At 41.0% G+C, this 25,557-nt stretch overlaps 1 protein-coding gene across 1 annotated transcript in view; it reads right to left on the bottom strand.

Annotated features, from left to right (window-relative positions):
* Positions 1–292: 292 nt before the first annotated feature.
* The window catches only part of CNTNAP4 (contactin associated protein-like 4), a gene marked incomplete at its 3' end in the record, with an annotated part of 332,294 nt that continues 307,029 nt past the window's right edge, over positions 293–25,557 (bottom strand). Inside the window, exons 18-23 of the mRNA XM_015429079.1 lie at positions 23,955–24,194; positions 22,292–22,516; positions 13,285–13,418; positions 10,667–10,754; positions 1,206–1,427; positions 293–364 (exon numbers count right to left, since the gene is read on the bottom strand). Coding sequence (XP_015284565.1) covers positions 293–364; positions 1,206–1,427; positions 10,667–10,754; positions 13,285–13,418; positions 22,292–22,516; positions 23,955–24,194 — 981 coding nt within the window. The remainder of the gene's footprint in view (positions 365–1,205; positions 1,428–10,666; positions 10,755–13,284; positions 13,419–22,291; positions 22,517–23,954; positions 24,195–25,557) is intronic.

Raw genomic sequence — 25,557 nt, 5'->3', positions numbered from 1 at the left:
CACTGCCATACTTGAATATGTATTCAGTATGTGTCTGGGATATATGCTTCACAGAACATAAGTTTTCAGCTGTGTGAATGCTTTTCAATGTTACAGAAAAATTGTGGCCAACCTTTTATAAAGTGTACAATTTGTGAAATGGCAAAAAATGTAAGACAAAAAAGTGCTTGTGTTAATGATTATTGAAATAAACATAGTTGTGTATACTGGTGCTTGTGCACCCATTCATTTTGCTTCTAGATTAAAAGCTCTTTTAAAATAGTATCAGCAGGGCTCTTATAGTCCCAATTACCTCCAATAATTGCAGAGTCATTCGTTAGCGCATTAGCTAAAGGTTTCCCCTCATCTATTGGTCCTGAATGATCTGTAGCAGAAACAAAAAAAGGAAAATGACAGAGACAAGCAGACACAAGAGTTCTCAAGAAATCCACATACATAGTTAAGGACAGCATATTGGATATAATTATAGTAAAAGCTTTGTTTTAGGGAACTTGATTATCGAGGATGTTCAGTTAACCAGGCTCACTTGCTGGCAAGCTTCTCCCCTTCAGCCACAATACTCCTGGATCTTTGGGTAGAACATGCGTTCTTGCCACTCCAGCCAACCAGCTAGAGGCCTCCAGCCATTGCTTCCAGTTCTGCGTGGGTGCTTCCTTCCCTCCACCCAGCTCCCCCCCAATGTTGGGATCCAGCTCCGCTTGAGGGGTATCAGGAAGTTGGTCTGCTTCTCTGCCAGCTGTGTAAGATGGCTCCATGGTTTGGTGGAAAGGGAAGGGTCCCACCAGGTGTTCCCATTGGGATGGGGTTTGGTCACTGTGGATTCTTCTACCTTGTGGCAGTTCAGAACAATAAGCTTAAATATATGGTAACTGGCAACTTCCATCCTCAGGAGTGCTGGATAACAAAGCTTGCACTATACATAGTCATAAATAAGGGGTATAGAAACAATATTGCCAATTCAATGCTATATAGGTCAAAGTTTATTTAATAAAAGAAATAATCACACAATGTGTTACTTAATAAAACAGAAAGCATTTAGAGGAGAAAATGCAAAGGTTTCTTGGGGGGGGGGGTGATTAGAAAAACCCAGTACCTATGTATACTATCCTTTATAGTGCTATATAACATTACAACACTGACACTGTGAACCTATTCATGCGTTCTGTTACAGACAGTAGAACAAATGACATCCATATGTTTGCTACCTGCAAATGAATGGGTTGTTTCACTTGATGTTGAGTCAATGCTTGTTAAAGTGCCACATTTGGATTCAGTGAAATGTCCCTTTACAGTAACTGGAGCTGAGCTGGAATCGTACAGTGCAGCCTTCAAAGGAGCAATATGGTTGAATTGCACTGAAGAAAGACATCCAATAAATCCCTGAGAGATAGCCTTCAGAGTATCTGGGTCTACATCGCTATTCTCCACTAATCAAAAGAAACAGAACACAATTAATCATAGAGCAAATGTACAAAATAGAGACAGGAGAATAATTGAATAATTAACCTGTATTCCTCAGAGTCTATGCACTATGGCAATGTGAAAATTTGCTATATTCTATTTTTGTATGCCTTTAGTCAAATCTATTCCATATATATATATTTAAAAAATATTATGAATGAAAGCTGCTAGCCTACTGAGGAATGTATTTTTCTCTAACTACAGCAAGTTTCAAAGCAAAAATATAAACTCAGCTCAGGTAATTCAAATTACTACATATCCCATTTGTCATAACAATCAGATTTTCATGGAAAATAATTCCAGCCATGAATACATTCATTACTCTGTATAACCCCAAATCTCTTCTGAATTCACAGTGAAAAAATGATTTTATTCATATAATTGATTTCTAGATCTGAATTTTTCATCCATCAAATGTATACTCTTCACATGACATAATTCAATAAGGGACGTATTCCCCCCCCCCCATTTTGAACTGTGAGAAATTCCTTTGTCTGAAGCTACTCTATATGAAGTATATGGCATGTAATATTCACTGCACAAAAGATAAGCCTGCAGAAGGCACATTTCCTTGCAAAATAATGAAAAACTTCATTTCATAAAGTCAAATCCATTTCTTATCATATAATCTATCACTATATCTGGCCTAGCAAATATTCTAGAATATTTTTGAGCCAATGCCTTTCTGGTAATGATAATCACTGCTATTGTTTTAGTAAACACCTGTATGCTAATTTGTTCCTATCTAGAGGATAATGGCACACAGAGCTCTATTTTAACTTGTCAGTTGAAGATTATGCTAGGTTATGGCAAAATGTCAGACTTGTGTTTTTATCAGTCAGTCTTTGCATGATTCCGAACAAACCTGTGAGTTATGCTGGATACTGATGAGATAGTTGTAAGTTCTATAAAATTACATACCCTTTGGAATGCTGATCAGTAAAAAAGTAAGATGGATGACATAAAAATAAATACTACTTTCTTAATAATGATACAATATTTTCATGGAGACATTGCAATCTTATTTTTAAAAAGATACAGAGAAGAATAGGTACAATTCCTGTCATTAAAAAAGAAGGCACAGTGCTGGGAGGTGGCAGAGCTGCTCCTGGCAGTGGCAAGAGCAACGCTCATATGCTCTACCCCCAACCCGTACAGCAGTGCCTTCTCAGTCTCGATCCAGTTATGATGGTGGTGGCCTTCCTTGCCACCAGATGTTGCAGCAGCTATGCCACCCACACATAGGGGAATGTGGAGGCAGGCCAATCCACTGTGTGAAGATGCTGATTCCCCTCTTCCTGTACCAACCCAAATGCTTCCAACATGGCCATCACCAGACAAGAGGGGGTTGCAGGCAACGGGTGCCAAGTTGCTGAGAGAGGGGGTACATAGTGGGGGGTATGTAGTGGGGGGTGGGTGCCAGCATGGAAGAATATGGCCCTGGCTGCCCTTCACAATCATCAAGGCTGCCCCCACTTTCTGCAGGGCCCTTGCCGCTCATGCTAGGGATTCTCCATATCCACTTGCTACCAGCATTCTACATCTGGGTGGCACAGCAATGGTGGTGCTGTGCCCACCAGTACTGAGCTCACATCAGCAACCTCCATCCAGGTCCTGTGTGAGGAGCTGGGTCCTGCCCTCCGGGGCCAAGCTCCTGCTCCCCATGCCATCCCCATCTTGCAGAAGATTCTTCTCTCCCTGAGTTTCCTGGCCATCAGTTCCTTCCAGGGGGTCATGGCAGAGGTCCTTTAGGTGTACCATTTTTAGCTAGCAGCTGCCTGTACAGTTTTCTGGATGCCATGCTTGCTCATCTTCAGGAGCATGTATGCTTTTCCACTTAGGAGGGGGAGCTGGTGCCAATAAGGGCAGGGTTCGCAGCATTTGATGGCTTCCACAAGATTGCAGAGACTATGGACTGCACCCACATAGCCCTTATCACCCTCCTGGATGAGGCAGAGGTATACCATAATCATCACCACTTCTACAGCCTGAACGTACAGGCCTCCTGTGACCATCAGGGCATCTTCATGGAACTCACGGCCAAGCGGAAGGAGACGACGAACATAGGGATTTAAATGAAGACAAGCAAACAACAGAAACCCACCTGCAAGGGCTGGATCTAATGGAGCCAAAGATGCAGGGCTTCAGGTGTCTATGTACCAATGCCCAAAGCTTGGGCAATAAGAAGGAAGAGCTTGAGCTTCTAATGCAGACGGAGGGATATGATTTGGTAGGCATTACAGAGACTTGGTGGGATGTTTCCCATGACTGGAATGTAGTAGTGGATGGATATGAGTGGTGGAAGAGGTGGAAGAGGAGGTGGAGTGGCACTGTATATGAAGAGAGGGTTTATTTGTCAGGAAATATTGGAGGAGGAGGGTGACAGCCCAGTGGAAAGTATCTGGGTGAGGATAAGGGAAGGAAGGAAAAACAGTATTGTGGTTGGAGACCTACTGACCAGGATGAAGAGGTGGATGCTGCCCTTCTTGAATATCTTAACAGGGTATCCATACAACTTGTCCTTGTAGTTATGGGTGACTTCAATTTCCCAGATGTGTGCTGGGAGACAAACTCTGTAAAGCGTCCACAGTCACACAACTTCCTGACCTGTCTGGATGACAACTTCCTTCATCAAATGGTGGAGGAAGCTACAAGGGGCTTGGCCATACTCAACTTAATATTGACCAACAGGCAAAAGATGGTAGATGGGGTGAAGGTGGTGGGGACCTTAGGGGGAAGTGACCATGCCCTGCTAGAATTTCTTTTGCTGTTGGGGACCAAGGATGTTCATCACCACACATGTATGTTAGATTTCAGTAAGGCAGACTTTAATAAACTCAGAGGCATGATGAGAATCATTACATGGGCAAGACTGCTAGAAGGAAAGGGGGCAAGTGAATGGTGGGCTCTACTAAAACAAGAGTTCTCGCAACCTCAAGCCATCGCTATTCTAATAAGAAGGAACATGGTATGGGATCCAAGAGGCCAGTGTGGATGAACAGAGAACTGTGTGATGTGCTAGGGGAGGAAAAGGAAATGTTCAGGAAATGGAGCCAAGCACATATCTCTAAAGAGTATCTGTGGGTTGCTAGACATTGTAGGTTATCCATCAGAGAGGCCAAAGCTCATAGTGAGCTAAAGCTTGCCAGGGAGGCTCGCTACAAAAAGAAAATCTTTTTCAGATATGTGAGGAGCAAAAAACAAGATGAAAGATGCTGATGGGCCCACTGTTGGGTGAAAATGGAGAAACTGTGACAGAGGACAGAGTGAAAGCAGAAAGGCTCAATGCCTATTTTACCTCAGTTTTTTCCCTGAAAAAGAGAACAGGCTCATCTAGAAATGGTAGTACGCAAGGCATGGTGTCTGGGCTGCGGGTTGACATGGACAGAGAGGTAGTTGAGAAGCACCTGGCTGCATTGAATAAGTAAAATCCCCTGGGCCAGATGGTATGCACCCAAGAGTACTCAAAAAAACTATAGAGAGAGCTTGCAGAGCCTTTTGTCCATCATCTTCCAGACCTCTTGGAAGTATCAGAATCACTTTATTGAATGTGGCCATAGGCCTTCACAATATCAACACTCTCAGAGTTCATGCATAACATATGATAAAAGGAAAAATCAATCTCTATAAAACATATAAAACCTGTTAAAACTACCTCAGCCTATAATATTTAAATCTGAAAAGACCTTTTAAGAACACTCACTTACTTGCAATGGTACTATTTGATTTCTTTGCTCTAATTTTTCTCGCGGCCAAGGCAAAGAGAGCCAATCTTGAAGAGATGAAGGGGTCCTCATCTGAGAGCATAAAGGCCATCTTATCATAATCAGACAGGGAGTATAGGGCTGTCAATATCTTTGCTAAAAATCTGGCCCTAGGTTCTACGTATAAAGGATAGGCCAGAATATAATGGGGAAGGTCTTCCACTGACTGCCCACATATGCAGATACGTTGGTCTACTGGGGTTTTCTTATAGTGACCAGCTAGCATCTCTGAAGGCATAGTTTGAAAATGCACTGAGGTAAGGGACCTCCTGAGATTATATGAAGTTATGTTGTTTAAGTAAGAGGCTCTGGAATGATCCTTTTTAATTATTTTAAACCATGGAGCAAACCTCGATTGGGAGATCAAAGTGGCGTCTATTTGCGTAGGTTAATATTGTTCCCTGTATGTTGTAGCAGGTCATCTGAAATAGTGTATCTAGTAATGATATAATTTAAAAATTCAGGGTGAACTGGAGGATGGCAGATATTATTTCCAATTTTCAAAAAAGGGAGGAGGAATGACCCAGGAAACTACAGGCTAGTCAGTCTGACCTCTGTCCCAGGGAAGATACTGGAACAGATTTTAAAGGGATCAATCTATGAGCATCTAAAGGACAACTTGGTGATCTGGGGAAGTCAGCATGGATTTGTCCCCAACAGGTCCTGCCAGACCAACCTCATTTCCTTCTTTGACCAAGTGACAAGCTTACTGGATCGAGGGAATGCTGTTGATGTTGATTACCTGGATTTCAGTAAAGCTTTTGACAGGATTCCCCATGACATTCTGTAGGGTAAACCAAAGGACTATGGACTGGACTGGGTAATTAGATGGATAGGGAACTTGTTGGAGAACTGCACTCAAAGAGTCATTGTCAATGGCATTTCATTTGAATGGAGGAAGGTGTTCAGTGGGGTGCCATGGGGCTCGGTTCTGGTATCGGTACTTTTCAATATTTTTATAAATGATCTAAACGAGTGTGTGGAGGGGCTACTCATTAAATCTGCAAATGACATCAAATTGGGAGGAGCAAAAAACACACCAGAATTGTTGCGCAGAGCGTGTGTAGTGGTCCACAGACCAGTCTAAGCCAACTCAGCACCTTAGCAGACTTTCCAGCTCCCAGCTCTTACCAGTTCTTTGCTGTTCTGCCCCTCTATAGTAACCACACTGCACAGTCCAGTGGTACACTATATACAAGGGTTTATTCACAGAATATACAATCAAAATGCTTCGCCAGACGCTTGTTACCTCCGAAGAGAACGTACATGGCTTCTGTACAGACTTATATACATAGCAGCACCAATCAGCAACAAGCTGAGTCATGGTGACTCTATACTGTCCAGTGCCAGCCATAACCGGTTAGAACTAGCTTATCAGTCCACCTGCTGACATGTAGCTGTCACTGAACTGTCAGTTAGATCCTAGTGATCTTCCTGCTGTCTGATTAACTTCCAACAAGAATATCAACAAGATCTGAGTATATTGGAAAAGTGGGTGGATGTGAACAAGATGCAATTTAACAAGGATAACTGCCATATTCTACATCTGGGTAACAAAAATGAGATATGCACATACTGGGTGGGGGATACACTTCTGGGTAGCAGTGTATGTGAACAAGATCTTGGGGTATGGGTAGATCGTAAGTTAAATATGAGCAGCCAGTATGATGTGGCGACAAAAAAGGCTAATGCAATCTTGGGGATTATCAACAGACATAACATCCAATCACAAGATGTGATCATTCCACTGTACGCTGCATTGGTCAGGCCACACTTGGAGTATTGTGTGCCGTTCTGGAGGCCTCACTTCAAAAAGGATGTGGACAGAATGGAGCGGGTACAAGGAGAGTGACAAGGATGATTGAGGGCCTGGAGACTAAGCTCTATGAGGAAAGGCTGAGGGACTTGGCAATGTTTAGTCTGGAGAAGAGGCAGTTGAGTGGGGACATGATTACTGTCTTTATGTATTTGAAGGGCTGTCACAGAGGAGGACAGGGACCTGTTCCTGTTGGCAGCAGAGGATAGGACATGCAATAATGGATTGAAATTAAGGGTGGGAAGGTAAAGGCTGCATATTAGGAAAAAAACTTCTTTACAGTAAGACCTGTGCAACAGTGGAATCAGCTGCCTAGGGAGGTGGTGAGCTCCCCATCACTGGCAATCTTTAAGCAGTGTCTGGACAAACACTTGTCAGGGATGGTCTAGGCTGATCCTGCATTGAGCAGGGGGTTGGACTAGATGGTCTGCATGGCCCCTTCCAACTCTGTGATTCTATGATTCGAAGTCTCTGGGCAGCATCCATAATGCCAACATTTTTGCAGCATCCAGCCGCAAATGTCTGTTGGCCACCTGGGTTGGTATGTTGGGAAGAGCAGAGTGGCCAAAGAGCAGAAGGCACCTTCCCTGATGCTTCCCTTGATATTTCCTGCAGGTGTCCAAGGGTACACCCTGATGCCATATTTGCTGATGCCGTATCCTGAGGATGACCTACCAGACTGTGCAGCCTACAACAAAGCCCATCACCAAATATGCATTGTCACTGAGCGGGTATTCAGCCAGCTGCAAATGCAGTTCAAGTGCCTCCACCCACACAGGGGGGTGCAGAGCAATGCAGCCTCTGGCAGTGGCCAAGTTGTTCACCCCGTTCATCATTCCCCACAACATCACCATGCGGCAACACCTCTCACCTCCCTTTGGAGGGGCCATTGTGGAGATTCCCTGGACCCTGAGCTGTCACAAGAGGCTTCTGGAGGCAGGATCTTAGGGACCACCTTGAGTGGGAGCAGGTGTGGGCAGACATCTGGCAGCAGAGACATCCACATGCCCCTGCTGGCTGTTGGAGGGCTTCCCCTTTTGTCAGCCCAGGTGAGGAGTGACCACACCACTTGTGACTCAGCAATAGTGCCAGCATCCCCCAATGGTCCAGGGGGAAGTACCAGCAGGCCCACAATGCCTTCCCCCTCCCAAAGCTGGTGGTTACAGATTCAGAGTTTGATTTTGTCTGTGTGTGCTTGAGTGTGGATGTGGGTGCTATGGACCAGGTTGGCTCCAGAGAAAGCACTGGAATTTTTGTTAAACTGGATTGCCTATTGACTTGTTATTCTTTGATATGACAGAATGAATATGCATGTATTCAGGTGTGCATGCTCATCAATATCCTGTAAAGAAACAAAACAAGCTGCAAACTGAAAACTGTGGGAAGCTATGCATGCCTAGCAATCTGAACAAAACTTGTAAATTAAAAAAAAAGGAAATGTCATTTCAAAAATTAGATCGGGCAATTCAGAATTCACAGATTTTGTAAGAATTCACATGAAGAGAATTTCATAACCATCACTGTGCCCCAAATCAGTTGTCTGATTTCTCTCTCATGTATGGATCATAAATGTATGTTATCTACTAATGGCTATGCATAAAAGACATTTTTGATACTCCTTTATTAAATTTTGATCAAGTGGAGCAGTACCAATGCAGAGACAAGAGGACTGTCAATATGAGTAGCTGTCCACTCCAAGATGGCTTAGGCACTTCATGCTAAAGTTTGATAGTTTGGCAGAGGATGCACAGACAAAACTTGATATCAGAATCTATATTGGGAAAGTGAAACAATAACAAAAGATCTACTCCATTCAGGTACCAGTAATGTTCACAATATCCATTTCATTGGTTTTTCATCCCATGGAAAATTTGGTAACATGCCTCATATACAACTCAATGAAGCTTCTTACAGGTTGTCACAAATATGGCCAGAAATATAGGGGAATAATTGCGGGATGATGAAAAGATAATAGAGGATGTTGTGCCACATATAAAAATAACAAACCTGGCCTCCTAGAGAAGCATGCCAAGAAAGGAGTCTAGAGACCCAGAGTAGAATAGTCTTGAAGATAAGTAAGAAGAGTACAAAGTTACCACTAATAGTTATATGGCCTTATGTAGATGAGATGCTGTGTAACACGTTATCAATAGATACAATTTGTTGTGGTCCTGGTGCAGAAGCTTCTGAAAATTGCAAGAGTGTCCAGCTTTACAGAAGTGATGATTCAAGGGTGAGAGTATTAGTTGATGGCCAAAGATATTCATATGTATGAGAAATATCTAATCATTATTTTTAAATAGATTCTGTTAAGAAAAAGTATAGCGAGAACAAACTAACATTTTTAATATACTCTAGAAAGGCATTATAAGTATAAATAACCTTTTATGGTGTTTGAAATTATAAGTTAGCCAAGAATGTGACCCTTATCAAGTGGGACAGGTAGCTATTGTTAGGAGATGATTTTAGAACGATTTTAGAAGAAAAAGTACCTTGCCTGCGATCTGCTTACTTTTAGGGTAAGAAACTTTTTTGGACTCATGTAATCGCTCTCCTTTAATTATCTATGTAACAATGATGGATGGATGGTATAATGTTCTGTGGGTTTAGTCTGTGTTAAGAACATAATACTTTTGTTTTAATGAAAAGCTTAGAATGGAAGCAGAGAATCTCTAATAGTATTTACTTGTGTATTATGCACAGAATGAACCTATAGCATTCCTGGAGTTAAATGATCTGGTATAGGAAAGCTAACTAAATGCCTAGGGTCTCTTAAGTGCATGCTGGTACCTGAATGAGGCCTGACCAGAGTCACCCAGGACAAGGTCACTGCAGCACCTAGGGAGCAAAACCTTAGTGTATATAAAGTCAGTCATCTTCCCCATTTACTCTCTCACTCTCATAGCATACTTTCATTCTTAGTTGATTAGTAGGGAACTCTAGATGATATTAAATGAAGAACATTAAAGTTGCATCACAGTTTATAAACTTCGTAGAAACTCAATTGCACTGTTGGTCTATAGCATGTAAATGTCAGAGACAAATCCATCTTTCCCCAATAGATAAGCACTAGGAGGAGCCATGATGCACTCTGATTGTTCTTATCACAAGAGAATACCACACTAATGTGATATGATTGTGATTGTGTTGGGTCCTGCTGTTGAATCTAATCTTTGATCACCATCTATAGATTAATTCATTTGAACACTGAACTTCTGTGACGACGTTCCCAGTTCTGCATTGTTCCAAAAGAAGGAACATTTGCAGGTTAGGCAACTGATTAGTGACTAATTCGTTGTCTTTACCTATGATTTGAGTGTGATTTAGCCTTTTCTTTGTTAGTCTGTATTGAAAATGCCATGTTTCATTATGTCTGATTGCAAAATGGAAAAGATAAGTATGAAATTATTTTTAATGGAACCCACTTGCTCATCTTGCTAGAAGCACTTACCAGTGATTATCAATGCACTCTGACAAGAATGAAGCTTACACCTTGATTGTCACTCACTGCCTAATCAAATGCTAAAAAGAAATGTTTTTCAACAAGATTAGGGTTATTTTTTTACATGGTGTGATGACATTTATGATTCATGCTTCGAGGGGGAAAGTGCAGAACTGTACCTACCTAAGATCTTGCCAAGTATGAGGGATTTGATTGCATTGAACTGTGTATCCGAAGACAGTCTGAATCTCATCCTTTCATTCTGGTTAACCTTCACAATTGTTCAGCAAGACACAAACAGTAGCAAAATGGGAGACAGTTCAATAGGAATGTGTAGCATAAGGCAAGGGTCAAACAGGCAGGGAACAACAAGAAAAAACTCATTAATGGCATCATAATGTTTAAGAGACCAAATCTCAAATATTGTGCCATTGGTTAAAACACATATAACTGTTTTACAAACAACTTAGTATACCTCTTTTTGAACACAGTTATTGGGTCTGAAATGGTATTTAAGTAGTGAACAGCTGTTGTTATATATTCTGTGGAGGTAGTTCCTTTTTTATTCATTTGTAATAAATTGCAAGCCTCATGAAATGTTTTCTTACCAAACATAAAAGAGCTCCCTTATCTCAGAATGAACTTTAAAATTGAAACAATTGCATACTATTCTGTGAGAGTTTTTTTAAATCATTACATACATTGCTTGCATTCAAATACTTACAACAGTATGTATCCATGTTCTGCCAGCTCATAGTTCTATACATTTTTGGATTGTGGCTTTTGCATAATATGGCCTATTCAATGCTATTGCATTTAGATAAGTTTTATACAAGCTAGTTTTTCAGTCCCTTCAGAAAAATGTGTGACAAGGTAGGCATAAAAACATTTTCTGGGTATCTTTCTCATTAATCCTAGCAGAAGTGCAAATTCCACTCAGGTATGTAAAAGTCTCAAGTAGTAACACATTTAAAAATCAGGCACAATCAATCTATATTTTCTTTCATATGTGCTTCCCAACTCTAATAAAACAAAAGTGAACTGCACATAATAGGCTTCGGTGCACAGGTGAATCGTTTGAGAGATGCGAAGGTAGCATTATAGAATCATCCCTAGCTACAGTAGTATACATGTTCATTATTTCTGTCTCACTATGGTAACTTGCCTAACTGGTTTGGCAAAGTTTTAAGCAATGCCCAGGAAAGCTCTGAATAATATATATGAAGGTTTTGCATAGTTAATTATCTACATGAGCATTTATGCCCTTGAAAATAAAAGGTAGTAATGCAATCAATCTATCAAATATATTTTTATCCCATGCATCCTACAAGGACCTCAAAGTACATGGTTCTCCCTTCCCCATTTTATCTTCACCACCAGGTAGGTTAGAATGTGACTGGTCCATAATCACGCTGAGAGTTTCAGGGAAGCTCAGAAATTTGAACCCAGATCTCTTATCTTCTAGTCCACATGTCTACCTGATACACAGCACTGGAGCTCCAACCCTATTCAATCAGCACAGTAATGCCTTGTCATTTGAATAACATTTTTAAAACCTATTTTTCCTTGAACAGCATACTGTGCTTCCTCTCTAAGACTTTCGAGTACCATTCAAAAATTCCTCAGGAGCAAAATTGACCAGGACAAAAACTCCCTAAGATCTCATGTCCAAAATTGTCTCAAAGCGCACTAAATGCCACAAGTAAAGGGCTAGTGTGTTGTGGGGGGGGGGGAATCAATTTTTTTAAAATGTATGTAGCAACCTCATTGTGTGTGTGTTTCAAGTGCCATCAAGTCACTTTCGATTTATGTCAACACTATGAATTAATGACCTCCAAAATGGCCTATTATTTACAGCATTGCTCAGGTCTTGCATATTGAGGGGTGTGGCTTCCTTGGCTGAGTCAGTCCATCTCAAGTTGGGTCTGCCTCTTTTCCTGCAGCCTTCAGCTTTTTCTAGCATTATTGTCTTTTCCAGTGACTGTTGTTTTCCAGTGACTGTGGCCACTTCATCAAAATCTTGAAGCAACAGCTTATGAACATGCATGTACTTACACACATGCAGAGATACATGCATGTACACACACATGCACGCACACCCATATACAAAAAAAAGGTAGTGAATTTAAGAAGTAGGCATTTTCTTGTTGGTAGCCAATTACAATTAGAACCAAGGGAGTTCTACCATTGTTAATGCAGACACAGAATTGCCCTCTCTCTAAGATGCCTGCCTGTTGCATTATTTGATGAGTGAGCAATCTGTGCATGTCCTCAAATAAGAAGGCATGCTATAATACGTGTAGAAATATAGAGAAATCTCCTTTGAAAGTAATTCTTCCAGACTGAAAATATAATCTTTTCAATTGTAAGTGTTAAATGTGCCTCCCATTTTATGTCAGAAAAAATGTGCACCTTGATTATAAAGGAAACTCAACATTATGAAAATGAAGCAAGATAACTTTTCTACCTCCAAAACGAGCCTTCCCCCTTCTATTAATTTTCAGTTGTTGATAGGGGATACTGCCTCATACTTCTGTATACCCCACTGTTCTACTTCTACTATTGCCTGTATACAGTCATATATATTCGTTAGTAGGCTGACAGGAACTGGAATTATTTTCTTTTTGTCATTTTTATAAAGAAATGTGAAAGAATTTTAATTTTTTTTTAAAATGGGAAAAGGTGAACTTCAAAGACTCTACTTAAAGAAGATTCTCCCTGCACAGTGGAAGCCTGGTGGTGTTTTTTGGTTTGCTTTGGGGCTTGTCCTCTTTGATGACAATCTACATTTTTTGCATTACCTCCACAAATAGCATTTCTTCTTGTCTGTTAATTTTCACACGGTGAAGCTGCCCATCGGCCATGCTTTTGAAATTGATGCTAAAGCTGTCAGGATCTTGATGGCTATCTAGCTTGTACCTGATCTGTAAACTTCCTGAAGAAATTGAGAAAATGGTATTTTAGTTTCAAGACAGTTGCACATACAATAGCAATATAATATTTTCATTTTCTGAAATACACTCAAAAAGCTATTGGAAAAATTATATTTCATTTTTCTAAAAGAACATCTTAAATAACAGCTGTACAGAGAAGAGATGGAAACCCTATCATAAAATAAAAGACAGGAAGAAAAGTATTGCAACAATTATTATATTTAACACATTAAACAAACCAAAGTTCAGTTGTACCAGGCAGCAGCTCAATTTTCCAAGTACTTAAATGTGAACTCCCTATTGAAAGAATGATTATATGTACTCATGAAGTTATATCTGGCTTCTAACCTATGGTTCTGGACAACATGGATGAACATGAATGTTTTCAATCTAACTTCTTTTCAAGTTTCTAACCAATTCTGGTGGGTAGCCCTGTTGGTCTAAAGCAACAGAACAACATTTGAATCCAGTTGGCACCTTTAAGACCAATGAAGTTTAATTCTGGGTATAAGCTTTCATGTGCATGCACACTTCTTCAGATACATTGAAACAGACTACCTAGTCCCCATAGGTACATACCAGGATCCGCGCGAGCCCATTGGTCCATGTTAGGATCCTACCAGTCTATTGTTCCTAGATCCAAAGGTCTGTTTGACTGCATGGCCAGGCTAACGCTGGCGAGGCTATCTTAATACATAACAGAAGACAAAGGTGATGAAACAGCCAGGACACATTCCTCTTGTCAACTGCCTGACAAAGATCACATAGCAGAAATGGTTACAGACTAGTGACACCTTTAAGACTAACAAAGTTTAATTCTGGGAATAAGCTTACATGTGCATGCACACCTCTTCAGATACATTGAAACAGACTTCACCAACCATTACGATAGGTAGAAAGTGGGTGGGTGGGGTAGTTGCCAGGAAAGGTTCATTAGAGTCAAGATGCATAAGTAACTGAGCAATAAGTTTAACTAAAATTGTATTAAAGTAGTTGGTAAGACCTGTGAATAGCAGCAAGTTAGCATACAGATAATAAAAGAGTTAACAAACAGATGCAAGAACTGAGTGATGTAGCATGTGTAGTGAGATAAGAATATGATACCTCTGTTAAGCCCTGGGGCTTCCATTGTCCTGAGTGTTGTAATAACTTGTAATTCAGCAGTTGTCCTGGGTGTTGTAATAACTTGTAATTCAGCAATCTCCCATTCTAGTTTGTTTCTGAAATTTCTTTGCAATAAAACAACTACTTTGAGGTCCGCCACTGAGTGCCCACACTGTGAGGTTGCAATGTTCTCCTACAGGTTTCTCAGTTTTGCATCTTGACTCTAATTAGCCCTTCCTGGAAACTAACCCCACCCCCAACCCTCTCTCTACTGGCTGGTGAAGTATTCGATGGAGCACAACTACGCTCAAATAGACGAATAGGCTTTGGCTATCGTCGGCAGGGTCCGGAAGTTTCATGACTACCCATTTGGGCGGCCCTTCACCATCCTTACGGACCACAAGCCACTCTTGGGCTTTTTAAGTCCAGGCTGGCAGACTCCCCAGATGCTCCACCGTGAGTGTCCATTTTCTTGGCCGGCTACCAGTATGTTCTGCTACACAGGCTGGGTAAAGCAATGGGCCATGCTGATGTGCTCAACCACCTCCCGCTGCCCTCCTGTGATCTGGACCCGGCTCTGGTGCACCAGATCATGCTGCTCGAAGACCTCCCCAACAAACCAGGTAATGGAAATCTCTTGGCACACCGGCCGGGACCATGTGCTGGCCCAAGTTTTGGACTGTGTGGGGAGGGGGTGGCCCACTGGTTGAGTGGGCCCTGACTTCACTGCCTTCTTCTCCCGGTAGGATGAGCTGTCAGCACGCAAAGGCTGCCTGATTTGGGGAAGCAGGGTAATCATCCGTGTTCCACTGCACAACTGAGTACTCGCTGCTCTGTACAAGACTCACCCGGGAATCATGCACATGAAGGCACTGGCTTGCAGCTACGTCTGGTGGTCAGGCATGGACAAGGAGATAGAAGACATAGTCAAACGTTGTCAAATATGCCAGGAGATGTGACCGGCACCTCCAGGGGCACCAATGCGACTGTGGGAGTCCACAAACAAACCATGGAGCCGCCTGCATCTGGACTTTGCGGGTCCAGTCCAAGGTCAAATATTCCTCATACTGGTGGACTCATACTCAAAATGGCTTGAGGTAGTCCCGGTCACCTCAACGTCATCCTGGTCCACTATCAGGACCATGTGGAATATATTTTGCATGCATGGCATCCCCGATACCCTGGTGTTAGACAACAGAACTGCATTTATGTCAGCCGAATTCCAGGACTTTGTACAATATTATGTAATTCGCCATGTTTGCTCTGTGCCTTTCCATCTGGCCGCAAATGGAGAGGCAGAATGGATGGTGTGAATGACCAAAGAAGCGCTTCGCCAGATCACCCATGGTGACTGGGACCACTGGCTAGCAGCCTTCCTGTTTGGTCAATGGATTACCCCCCACACCTCCACCGGATGCAGCTCAGTGGAACTCCTTATGGGCCGGTGCCTCACGATCCAGCTGGATCGCTTACACCCAGACCGGGCTCTGGACCACCCGCTGGGCACTGAAGCCCAAGATACACCCCACAGGTTCTTCCTGGAAGACCCCATCTGTGCAAAAAACTTTGCATGAGGACTGCAGTGGATCCCAGCCAGAGTCGTGAGGGCAACGGGACCCCTCTCCTATGAAGTCTCGACAGAAGAGGGTCAGATCCTGCAGAGGCACATGGACCACTTGTGCCAATACCTTCTTCCCTTGGAAAACCCTGAGGCCCGAGATGCTGAGGACAGCGAAGGTGAAGAAGTGCAAGAACCAGAAGAGCACACAAACGAGCCAGCGATCCCCAAAACAGTTCCGGCTCCCATTCCTGCCTTGGTTCCTGTGGAGACTCCTAAGTCTTCTCCAACTTCCAGGACAACACCAGCAACCACCCCCGATCTACCCGAGAGATCAGCCAACTACAATAGAGGTTCCTACGGCGGAGCCGCGCCGTTCGATCTACCCGAGAGATCAGCCAACTACAATAGAGGTTCCTACGAGTGGAGACGTCCAGAGTATCTCAAAGACGATGTTTGTTAGGATTTTGGAACTATGGGGGGAGGGGTGTTATGTATTAAGATAGCCTCACCAGCATTAGCCTGGCCATGCAGTCGAACAGACCTTCAAGTCTAGGAACAATAGACTGGTAGGATCCTGGTATGTACCTATGGGGACTAGGTCGTGTAAATAGAACCTATCACAGGGAGTGGGGGGTGTTTTGAGTTTGTGTATGCACGGATAAAAGCTGGTCGCAGACCATCTAGTTTGTCTTCTAATTTCCAGTGAGTTAATAAACTATGAGCTGATCACTATGCCACATGTCCAAACCCAGTACTTTTCAACTTCCCAGTAAACCAGTGAGCTGAATGAGTTCTCCCAAGTTTGAGATGATGCTTTGGGGTAATCATGTTCACAGGTTAGTTGTCTCTTCATTCCAGAGGCACATCAGAGCACTGACAGAACAAGCAACCATATTAAAAGGACAGGGCTAAACCCAGGAAAAGGTGGGAGTGGTCCAGTGGTTATAGTAGTATCTCAGCAGTCTCCTGCCGTGTTCTTTTTAAAAATTCATTTTTAGAATAGTCACTTTAAGATCTGCAAATATACATACAATTTGCATAAGACAAAATGGTCACAAATTTGTCAGTAAGGAAGCAACACAGAAAAGCCTGTAGGGGAACATTTTAAAAGTTTTCCTGGATGTTCATTTACAGGAGTCTGGGTTTTGCCTTATTCACAAGGGTACTTTGTACTGAAATTTACTAAATTATGGCATCACAGATTGCTAGGGATCATCATTCCACTCTGGGAACTGTCATTCTAGTCCCAGAGCACAGATTCTATCCCTAGGGAGTGTCTTTACACTCTGGGGGCTGTCATTCTAGTCCCAGAATAGCCTATCTGGGCCCAAAGATCTTAATGGAAAAATCATTCCGCATTTTCTTTGCAACTTTTTTTGTGCTGCAATGTATTTCAGTGGAGCCCATGCAAGTAATTGGCTTTCCTGGCTCCCATTATCTCCAATGGGCCTTCAAGCCACTCCCATTGTTTCCAATGGGTAATCCTGTCATTCCTTTTATACATCATGGTTAGTTGCCCCTTTGAAACTGCAACACACCATAATGAAAAGCATGAACATGTACAAAGTGCACATTTCTTGCCAATGTTCTCTCTGGGCTGCACACAGGGCAAAAGGAAATTTTAAAAGGCCTCTGATCTGCATGTCTCCCCCCCCCTTTCTTGTTCATGCAGATATGGTTGCCATTTAAAAATGAAATTAAAATTGAAAGAGTTTAGGGGTGGTTGAAGCAGCCCCCCCCCCCACTACTATGAAAAACCCCCCAACTGTTTTCAATCAAGGATATATAGACCCAAGTAAAATAAAATAAAGATATACTTCCCCCCAAAAAAAATGTAAATTGGAACCCAGCTAGTAAGTTGGGCCCAACAGAGACTTCACAGTCTGACTATTACTACACTGAAAGTGGGTGGAGGAGACAGCCAGGATTAAGGACTATACTTTCATTTCCAACAGATACCACACATATTCAAGGATTGATATGTTCTGGATATCAAAAACCTTAGTTATTAACCTAGACTGTGCAAAGATACAACCAAAAACCTGATGGATCCAGCTGCAAGAGCCATTCTGTTCCTGTTGCAACGAATGTTATCAAATCTCTTTCCCAGCTCAGCTTTTCCTGTCTCCAGAGATCTGTCTTCCTAAAAATTCTTTAGCAATTGGTACATCTCCATATATGCTTGGAGAAGGGAGGGGGATGTTTAACCATTCCACTGTCTATCCTGCTAGCTTAATTCGCTTTTCTAAGAAGGTGAGCCTGACTTTCTTCTTTCTAGCACAGAAGGAAAAAACCCACAGGGGAAAGTTTTAAAGTCAATATTGCCTGGCACTGGTTGCCTGAGGAAGGCTAAGTTCCTACGAAAAATTTGGGGAAGGCCCAAGCCCCCGTGCCTCCCATAGTTTACGCCTATGTCTTCCTGTCTGTCTGTTGGAAAGAAATTGAGACAGTCTTATGGTCATTATGGAGACCACAATGTTCTGACTACACTAGATAAAGGAGACTTGAAGTGAATATTGAAGTCCCCTGAAATATGGGGATCTCTATCAAGATCAATTTAGTCAGCTCAGATAGGGGAAATGCTAGGTGGAAACATGTCCTGGGGTACAACAGCAGACTCTAATCTGTCTTTGTAAACTCTGCTTTCAGGTTCAGTCACAGATACCTGTAAAAAAAAAATGGTTTCTTGCTTTGCTCTGAGAAATAAAATCCTTGGTTCAGGCTGCAGAGAGGCCTACGGAAATCTTCCCAGAGATGGTCAGAGACAGTTAGAACACAGTGACCTTGCTAGCCTAATAGCAAGGCGGGATACAAATTAAAAATAATAAATAAATAAAGCTGAAGTGCTAGGGAGTACCAACTGCCCCTGTACCTTCCAATTAGCACATTCCAAGCAACTGAAGTTATGGGCACCTGTGTGGGAATGGGTGTGACCTATCTGCAGTACGGTTTCATTTCTCTACCCCTCTAGTCCATCCTTGGATGTCATGTGTTAAGTCGTGAGCTTAACAAATAGTCAGAGAGTGATTTCAGCAAGAACACAACTTTATTCTTCAACTCGAACACTTCTCTAACACGGATCAACATCTGATAGCCAGAACAGCTTTTACATTGCAGCTGTCCTGCTTTTAAACAATTCCCGGCTAATATAGCCACGCCTACTGTACACATAACAACCAATACGATTGAGCGCATAAGAGCCAATCACCTTTGTTCCCGCTTACAGCTTGCTTGAACGTGATTGGATACATTTGTCTTGGGCTTGAATCCCTGCCCAAGACGAAGCTTAACATTGCTTCCTTATGAGGTGTTTCACAACAGCTAATGCATTCATGGTAGCTTCTGAATACATTACATCATGTGCCTAGCAGCCAAAAGAGAGTTACATCATCTCTTGGGTGTCTGATTGGTCTACCAGGCATGAGGTCAATCAGAGACCCTCTCCATAAATCTAGTTAGTTTTTGTACTATGGGTGAGCAGTGCAGAGCTCGGTGAGCACTTGGCACACAAGTAAGTCAGTGGCCCTACAGCTCCCAACTTGGCATCCCATATGATTGGTGCTTGGAAGGACTAAAGCCATGACCATCTTGAATTCCTGGAACTAACTGCCTGTGATGAACCAGAAGGGCAACTGGAACCTTGATTCTATGTTTTAGATATGCTGGAAAAGCTTAGGTTTAATTGTTTTATTTCCTTCACTGTCTAGTCTTGTTTAACTATTTTTGCACCTTAAATAAATAACTATATTTTTATTCTGTTGAGGCTTTTGCCTTCGTTGACCTCTAAGCCTTTATCCAGAGCCTTGGCCTTTGACCACCTACCAGTTGACTATTTTGTGTTTGGAAACTCAGTCTGCAGTCCCACTCTGCAGAGCTGACTTTTCTTGTTAATTCCCTGAGAAGACAAGATACTTGTCCTTTCTCTTCTGGGCTGTCATGATAGATTGAAAGGACTGGTGGCACCTACCAAGACTAGAGTGAGATTTAGTCTCTCTCTGGTATTTTGTAACTTTGTTTTGCTGCACCCCCCTTGTAACCAAAAGTCCTTACCTGGGGGTGGGACAGGGACTTTTGACAATACCAATGAAAATCATTGTTTAATTAAACTATCTATGGTTAGTCTGAACACAGGCCACCCCACTAAATACTTTTGGTTTGGGTATATCAAACCAGAGTCTGAAACCATGGTTTGAAGTTGATTTATTAACCACAGTTAGTCTTAACTAAGGTTTTATGTCCCAGCACTGTCCTCCCAGCTATAGTCCAAAGGCAATGAAAGCAGCATGTGTTGAGACAAACTGATGTTTAAGTGATCATTTGCAAACTAAATCCTGTTTTTACAAACTAACAATAATTAAATTAAACCATAGTGTGACCCCCCTACTCACAAACCCTACCACCCTCCACAATTGATCTCACACAGGTTCCAGGTTATGGGTAGGTCAGGCAGTCACAGTTCATTACCCATCTTGTGTCTTTTAAACATATAGTGAACTGTGACCCTTTCACATACCAGGTACTCTCTCCCAGTTTTAGAGACACCACCAGATAGGGTAGTGCCAGCCTCTTTAACAATCATACCTCAATCAGACAGTTCACAGAGACCCCAGCACTGGGACACCAATGCTTCTTCAGTCACACACTGCCACCATTTATTCATCTCTCTCCCCCCCCCCCAAGATGTTTTATATATGTACTTGTTTGTTTCTTTCCCTGAGACCATACACATCCAGTCCACAGGGTTAAACAAGGAGTTAACTTTTATTTAAGGGTTAAAAACAAAATTAGAGCAATTCAGATAGTCAGTTACAAAGTTTCTCTACACTTGAACTTTTGAACCAGAGCTCTAGTCAGACATTCAGTATTCTTTGTTACAAATTGACTTTCTCCCAGCCAGCATCAGGCTGCTGTTCTGCCACATGCTGGCTTAAGCTTTCAGCTCCTTAGTCACCCAGTTCTAACTCTCCTCTCAATGGTTTTAACTGTCAGCATCTCACCAATAGTCCATCAGCTCCCATTGGTCACTCTGTTATTACACTATAAGGGTTTTTTAAAGTCAAATAAAGTGTACAATTAATTCCAAGGGAGTTTCTAGGTAGACACTCCTACAAAATCAGTGGATTTCGATTTTCAGTTTAAGCCAACTGTTTTTGTTTGATAAACAAGTTAGTTCAAAGTCATATTATGTATAGATGTGCATCAATTGCTACAGAGCTCCTTGTCAAAACTGATTTTTAGCATGGATTTAAATCTAAAAATCTTAATAGTTTAATGGATGCCTCACAGTGGTACCAAATTTCGTACACAATGTTCTTGAGCTCACCCGTGTCCTTTTCACAAGTATGCATCTATTATTCCATATATCCAAACTTGGGGGGATTCCAAAAAGTGTTTTTGTGACTGCAAATATACATATATAGTCTACAATTATTTCCATCCCCAGGCACAAAGTGACTAGTTGACCTTTGAATTATTTTTTTATCTCTTGTGCCTATGGTCCACACAAGGATTGTATCTATTTGTCTTCATGTTTGCATATTTGATAAGGCATGCATGTGGTACTTTTTCATTTATTCTAAAAATCCATCATGCTGTTCTTGTTAAGGAAAACTATAAGTTAACAACACTGAAAATCATTACAATGACAAATCAACATCATAAAACCAGATAGATAAAATTAGGTCTGACTTAGAATATCCACTTAACTTTTAAAAATTAACTTGTTTCTTTTGAAATTATCTAGCTCTAACAGACTTCTCTTGAGACAGAACATCTTAATGTTATGGTTACAATAATGAAGGATTTTGGCCCACAGCTGCTTCTATTTAATAAAATAAATGATGGGGCAAGAAGCAGTCCTCTTCCTAGACTTTAGCCAGTTGGACATAGCACTCTATAAGATTTGTATGTCCCTGGACATGAAGATAATTATGCTTCAGTCTTTCTTTTTGGCCAAAATATATAGCATTCACTAATGAGGCTATTTCCATATTATGAATATACATCTTCACACACCCTGCAGACTTGAATGTATGATGCTATACTGGTAGAAGTAATATTTAGCCTAGCATCTCTTTTGGTAACAAGGAAATTTAACAATAATATAAACAAGATAAGGATCTGAAAGTAGCTTGATAACTGAAAGTATTATAAACATTAACAGTGATTGAAATGGTACCTTTGATAAATCATTAAAAAGGGCATACTCACCATTTTTGGTGAGAATAATTGAAAGATACTCTTTATAGAAGGAGCTTACATAAAGAAGTAAGCTTGGAGCCCATGTGGTTCGAAATGTAAATGTGATAGCTTCTCTAGTTAGTGATATATCAGGATGAAATGAAGCTGCATGAGAGCTTGAGTTCTTAGCCAAGGTGTATGTCTCCTGAAAATTGTACGTTACTGAAGAGCCAGCTCTAAAATATGCAGAGATCTCTGAAACAATTTCAGTTTTATTTTGTTAATATTTTGTTAATATAATCCTGAAATAAACCCATTTATTTTAAAAAATAACACAATAGAATCTCTATTCAGCACTACTGATCAGCACAATTGTTGAGAAATTAGTCATGATTTATCAGTGCTTATTCTTATGAGCCCCTCATTGCTCATGGATATAGGGAAATTCTAAGACCAAGCTAATTTCCAGCCATATTAGTATATCTCAATCCTGCTAGCCAAGGAGAAAACCTTCTGAGATTGGCTTGGAGTCTTGCTCCATTCAAATCACAGACATCCTTACCACTGAGAAATTTCACAAGCTCTCTGCCTTGCTCATATTTAGCCAGATCTTTTTCTGATCTCCAGTCCTGCAAGCTTGGCTTTTCTGGGAAAGACCTCACTTTGGCTTTTCCACCTCATATTCATCTCATTTCAACACAAAGCACTTCAGCTTCATCCCTGGTTTGCTTCAGCCGTTGACTGGGTACAGAAAGAGATGCTGGGACCTGCACAGTTTGCCTATAGTGGCAGGCAGTCCAATTGACTATTCAGAACTCGACTTTAAATATTTTATCATCTTTAACTTTCGGACACATTTCCATTTATATTTCATTAAGCAAAAATAAAATGAAAATTTCAATAAGTACAAATACAACCATATCTCCACACCTAATCTCTTCAAACCTAAATTTTATGTCTGACCTGCTGAAAGCCAATTAGAGTTAGTTAGAGAGGCAGTTGTGAATGTTTAAAAGTGCTGCTAAAAGAAGTGAAACACTGACATATAAGAATTGTCTTAAAGTGAAGTATAGATAGGTAATAGATCAAGATGAGTTGCCATGTTAGTCTGTCTGTAGCAGTAAAAAAGAACAAGAGTCCAGTAGCACCTTAAAGATTAACAAAATATGTGGCAGGGTATGAGCTCTTGTGAGTTACGGCTCACTTCTTCAGTTAAGATTCTAGACAGGTAACACTCCCAAGTTTTAAAATAACCTTAAAGATAGTTTTAAAAAAGATAGTTAAAAAAAAGCCCTGAAGTCATTAAGTTCATGAATGTCAATAGGACTACTCTGCATATACCTGCTTGCCGAGGTTTTAGCAACATGCCCTAAATAGTAGTAAAGTTGCATCATACAGGGAACTCTTATGCTACAGATTACTGTAGCTGTCAGCTTTAAAAAGCACAATCCTGTGGAAGACCCACATAAGAAGCTTATCTGCAGTCCAACAGGATAGCTACCACCTCCAGAGTTACTGTTAGATAAAGATTAGAAAAAATATTCAACAAACTTTTTAAAAATAGAAATAACACCACAGTATTTAATAAATATCAGTAGCAATTTAAGAAAATTAAAATTTGAACTAAATCATGAACATCAATTGATATAATTAGATTGATATTTTAACAAATAAATATACAGTTTATGCTTGCCTTTCTTACAGAATGGCCCCTCATAGGCAGACAAAGTGCAGTCACAAGAGAATCCACTGAATCTCTCTTTGCATTTTCCTCCATTGTGGCATAAGCTACTGTAGCTGCTACAATGTCCAGGGCAACCTGGTTCTACACCTGGGGTTATCTTTGCTCTCTCTTCCAAGTCAAGTGCTCCTCCATTTAGCTGCAAAGAACGAATACAGCCCAGAAATCCTTTCTGTCTGGATGCTGTCCCACCTGAAATGGAAATACATTCATGTACAGTTCAAGAAACTGATATGTAAAAACCTCCATACATTTTGAATCCTTACCCATTTCTATGACTCTGAGAAAATCTGAAAATCATTTTGAAATAACAGCTGTTCAGATGCAAAATGTGAAAAGTGTGGCCCTTGAAGATATTTATGAAAGGCAAGGATTTTGTACAATACTGGTTAGCAACTAAAAGCATGTACTTGCATCATATTATAGCAGTGGAATACAGTAAGGTTAGAAAAAAATTAGCAATGCCACAAATCTATTATTATTCCTTTCTCTGAATATCTTTTATTGTTCTTAACTTCCTAATGTCTACTTTTAAGATTCTGAAAAATAAACATAATTCTCAATTTAGGAAATCATATCTAGTCACAATGATTCTCCCCCCTCCCAAAGCAGAATATTCCATTAATAATACAGAATAACATTATTGTATATTCTTAATTATTATTGATATTCCCTCAGTTCCCATGGATAGGATATTTTAACACTGAGGAACTCTATTCCAGTGTCCCAACCTAAAAAGAAATAAACTAAAGAAAAAGAGGGGTGATAAAAAAACAACACCACACACGGAAAATACGGGTAACACTCATTACTGATCAACTGGATTAAAAGTCAAGTATATCAATATGTAATTTTTAACATATCTTGATTAATTTTAGTGGTAAAAGCAGATCTGCATACTCCCTGCATGAATGGAGAAAGAATTATGGAAAGGCATGTGCCCTGTACAGATTGCTAGATGGGAGAATATAGGGGTGTTGGGAAAGACCAGTAATAGCAGTAAATTTTCAAATGAAGTGATAGAATGTTCTGAAGCAAACTCACAAAAAACGAAAATCCCTGAGTCATTACAAGTCAAAACCAACCTCCCTTCAAAATTCAGTTCTGCATGTAATAGCCCAACACCAGGACTCTACCATAACTAATGTTCTCCACTATCACCAGAATTCTTCTACCTTCCTCTCACTTTCCCAGATTTTGTAGTTATGAAGATGAGAAAATGGTAGTCAAGTTGGCTAGCAAAAGTTGGGTCAATGGCCAAGAGAAACTGTAACATCAAGAGAAACAAAAACAACAACAAAAACCAAGATTCTCGTTTGAATTTGTGTGCCCAAAAGATTATACTGAGGTGATCCAAGAACCACAGACAAATAGAAAAAGCCCTTGGCTTTCTGCTTGGCTGTTGTTTACTATCTTTTATCCTCCCAGGGGCAGACAGTATTGTTTAAAGTTTGGGAAACAAAGAAAGAGAATAATTGGCAGATGAAAAGGCTGTAGATAGTGGAAGACTTCCCTTAGTTTCCTGGGGCTGCATCTTTCAGAGATCTGGAGAGCA

The sequence above is a fragment of the Gekko japonicus genome, unplaced genomic scaffold (genome assembly GCF_001447785.1).
Source record: "Gekko japonicus isolate JY-2015 unplaced genomic scaffold, Gekko_japonicus_V1.1 scaffold1733, whole genome shotgun sequence".
Taxonomy (NCBI): Eukaryota; Metazoa; Chordata; class Lepidosauria; order Squamata; family Gekkonidae; genus Gekko; species Gekko japonicus.
This window is presented reverse-complemented; position numbering and strand designations above follow the sequence as displayed.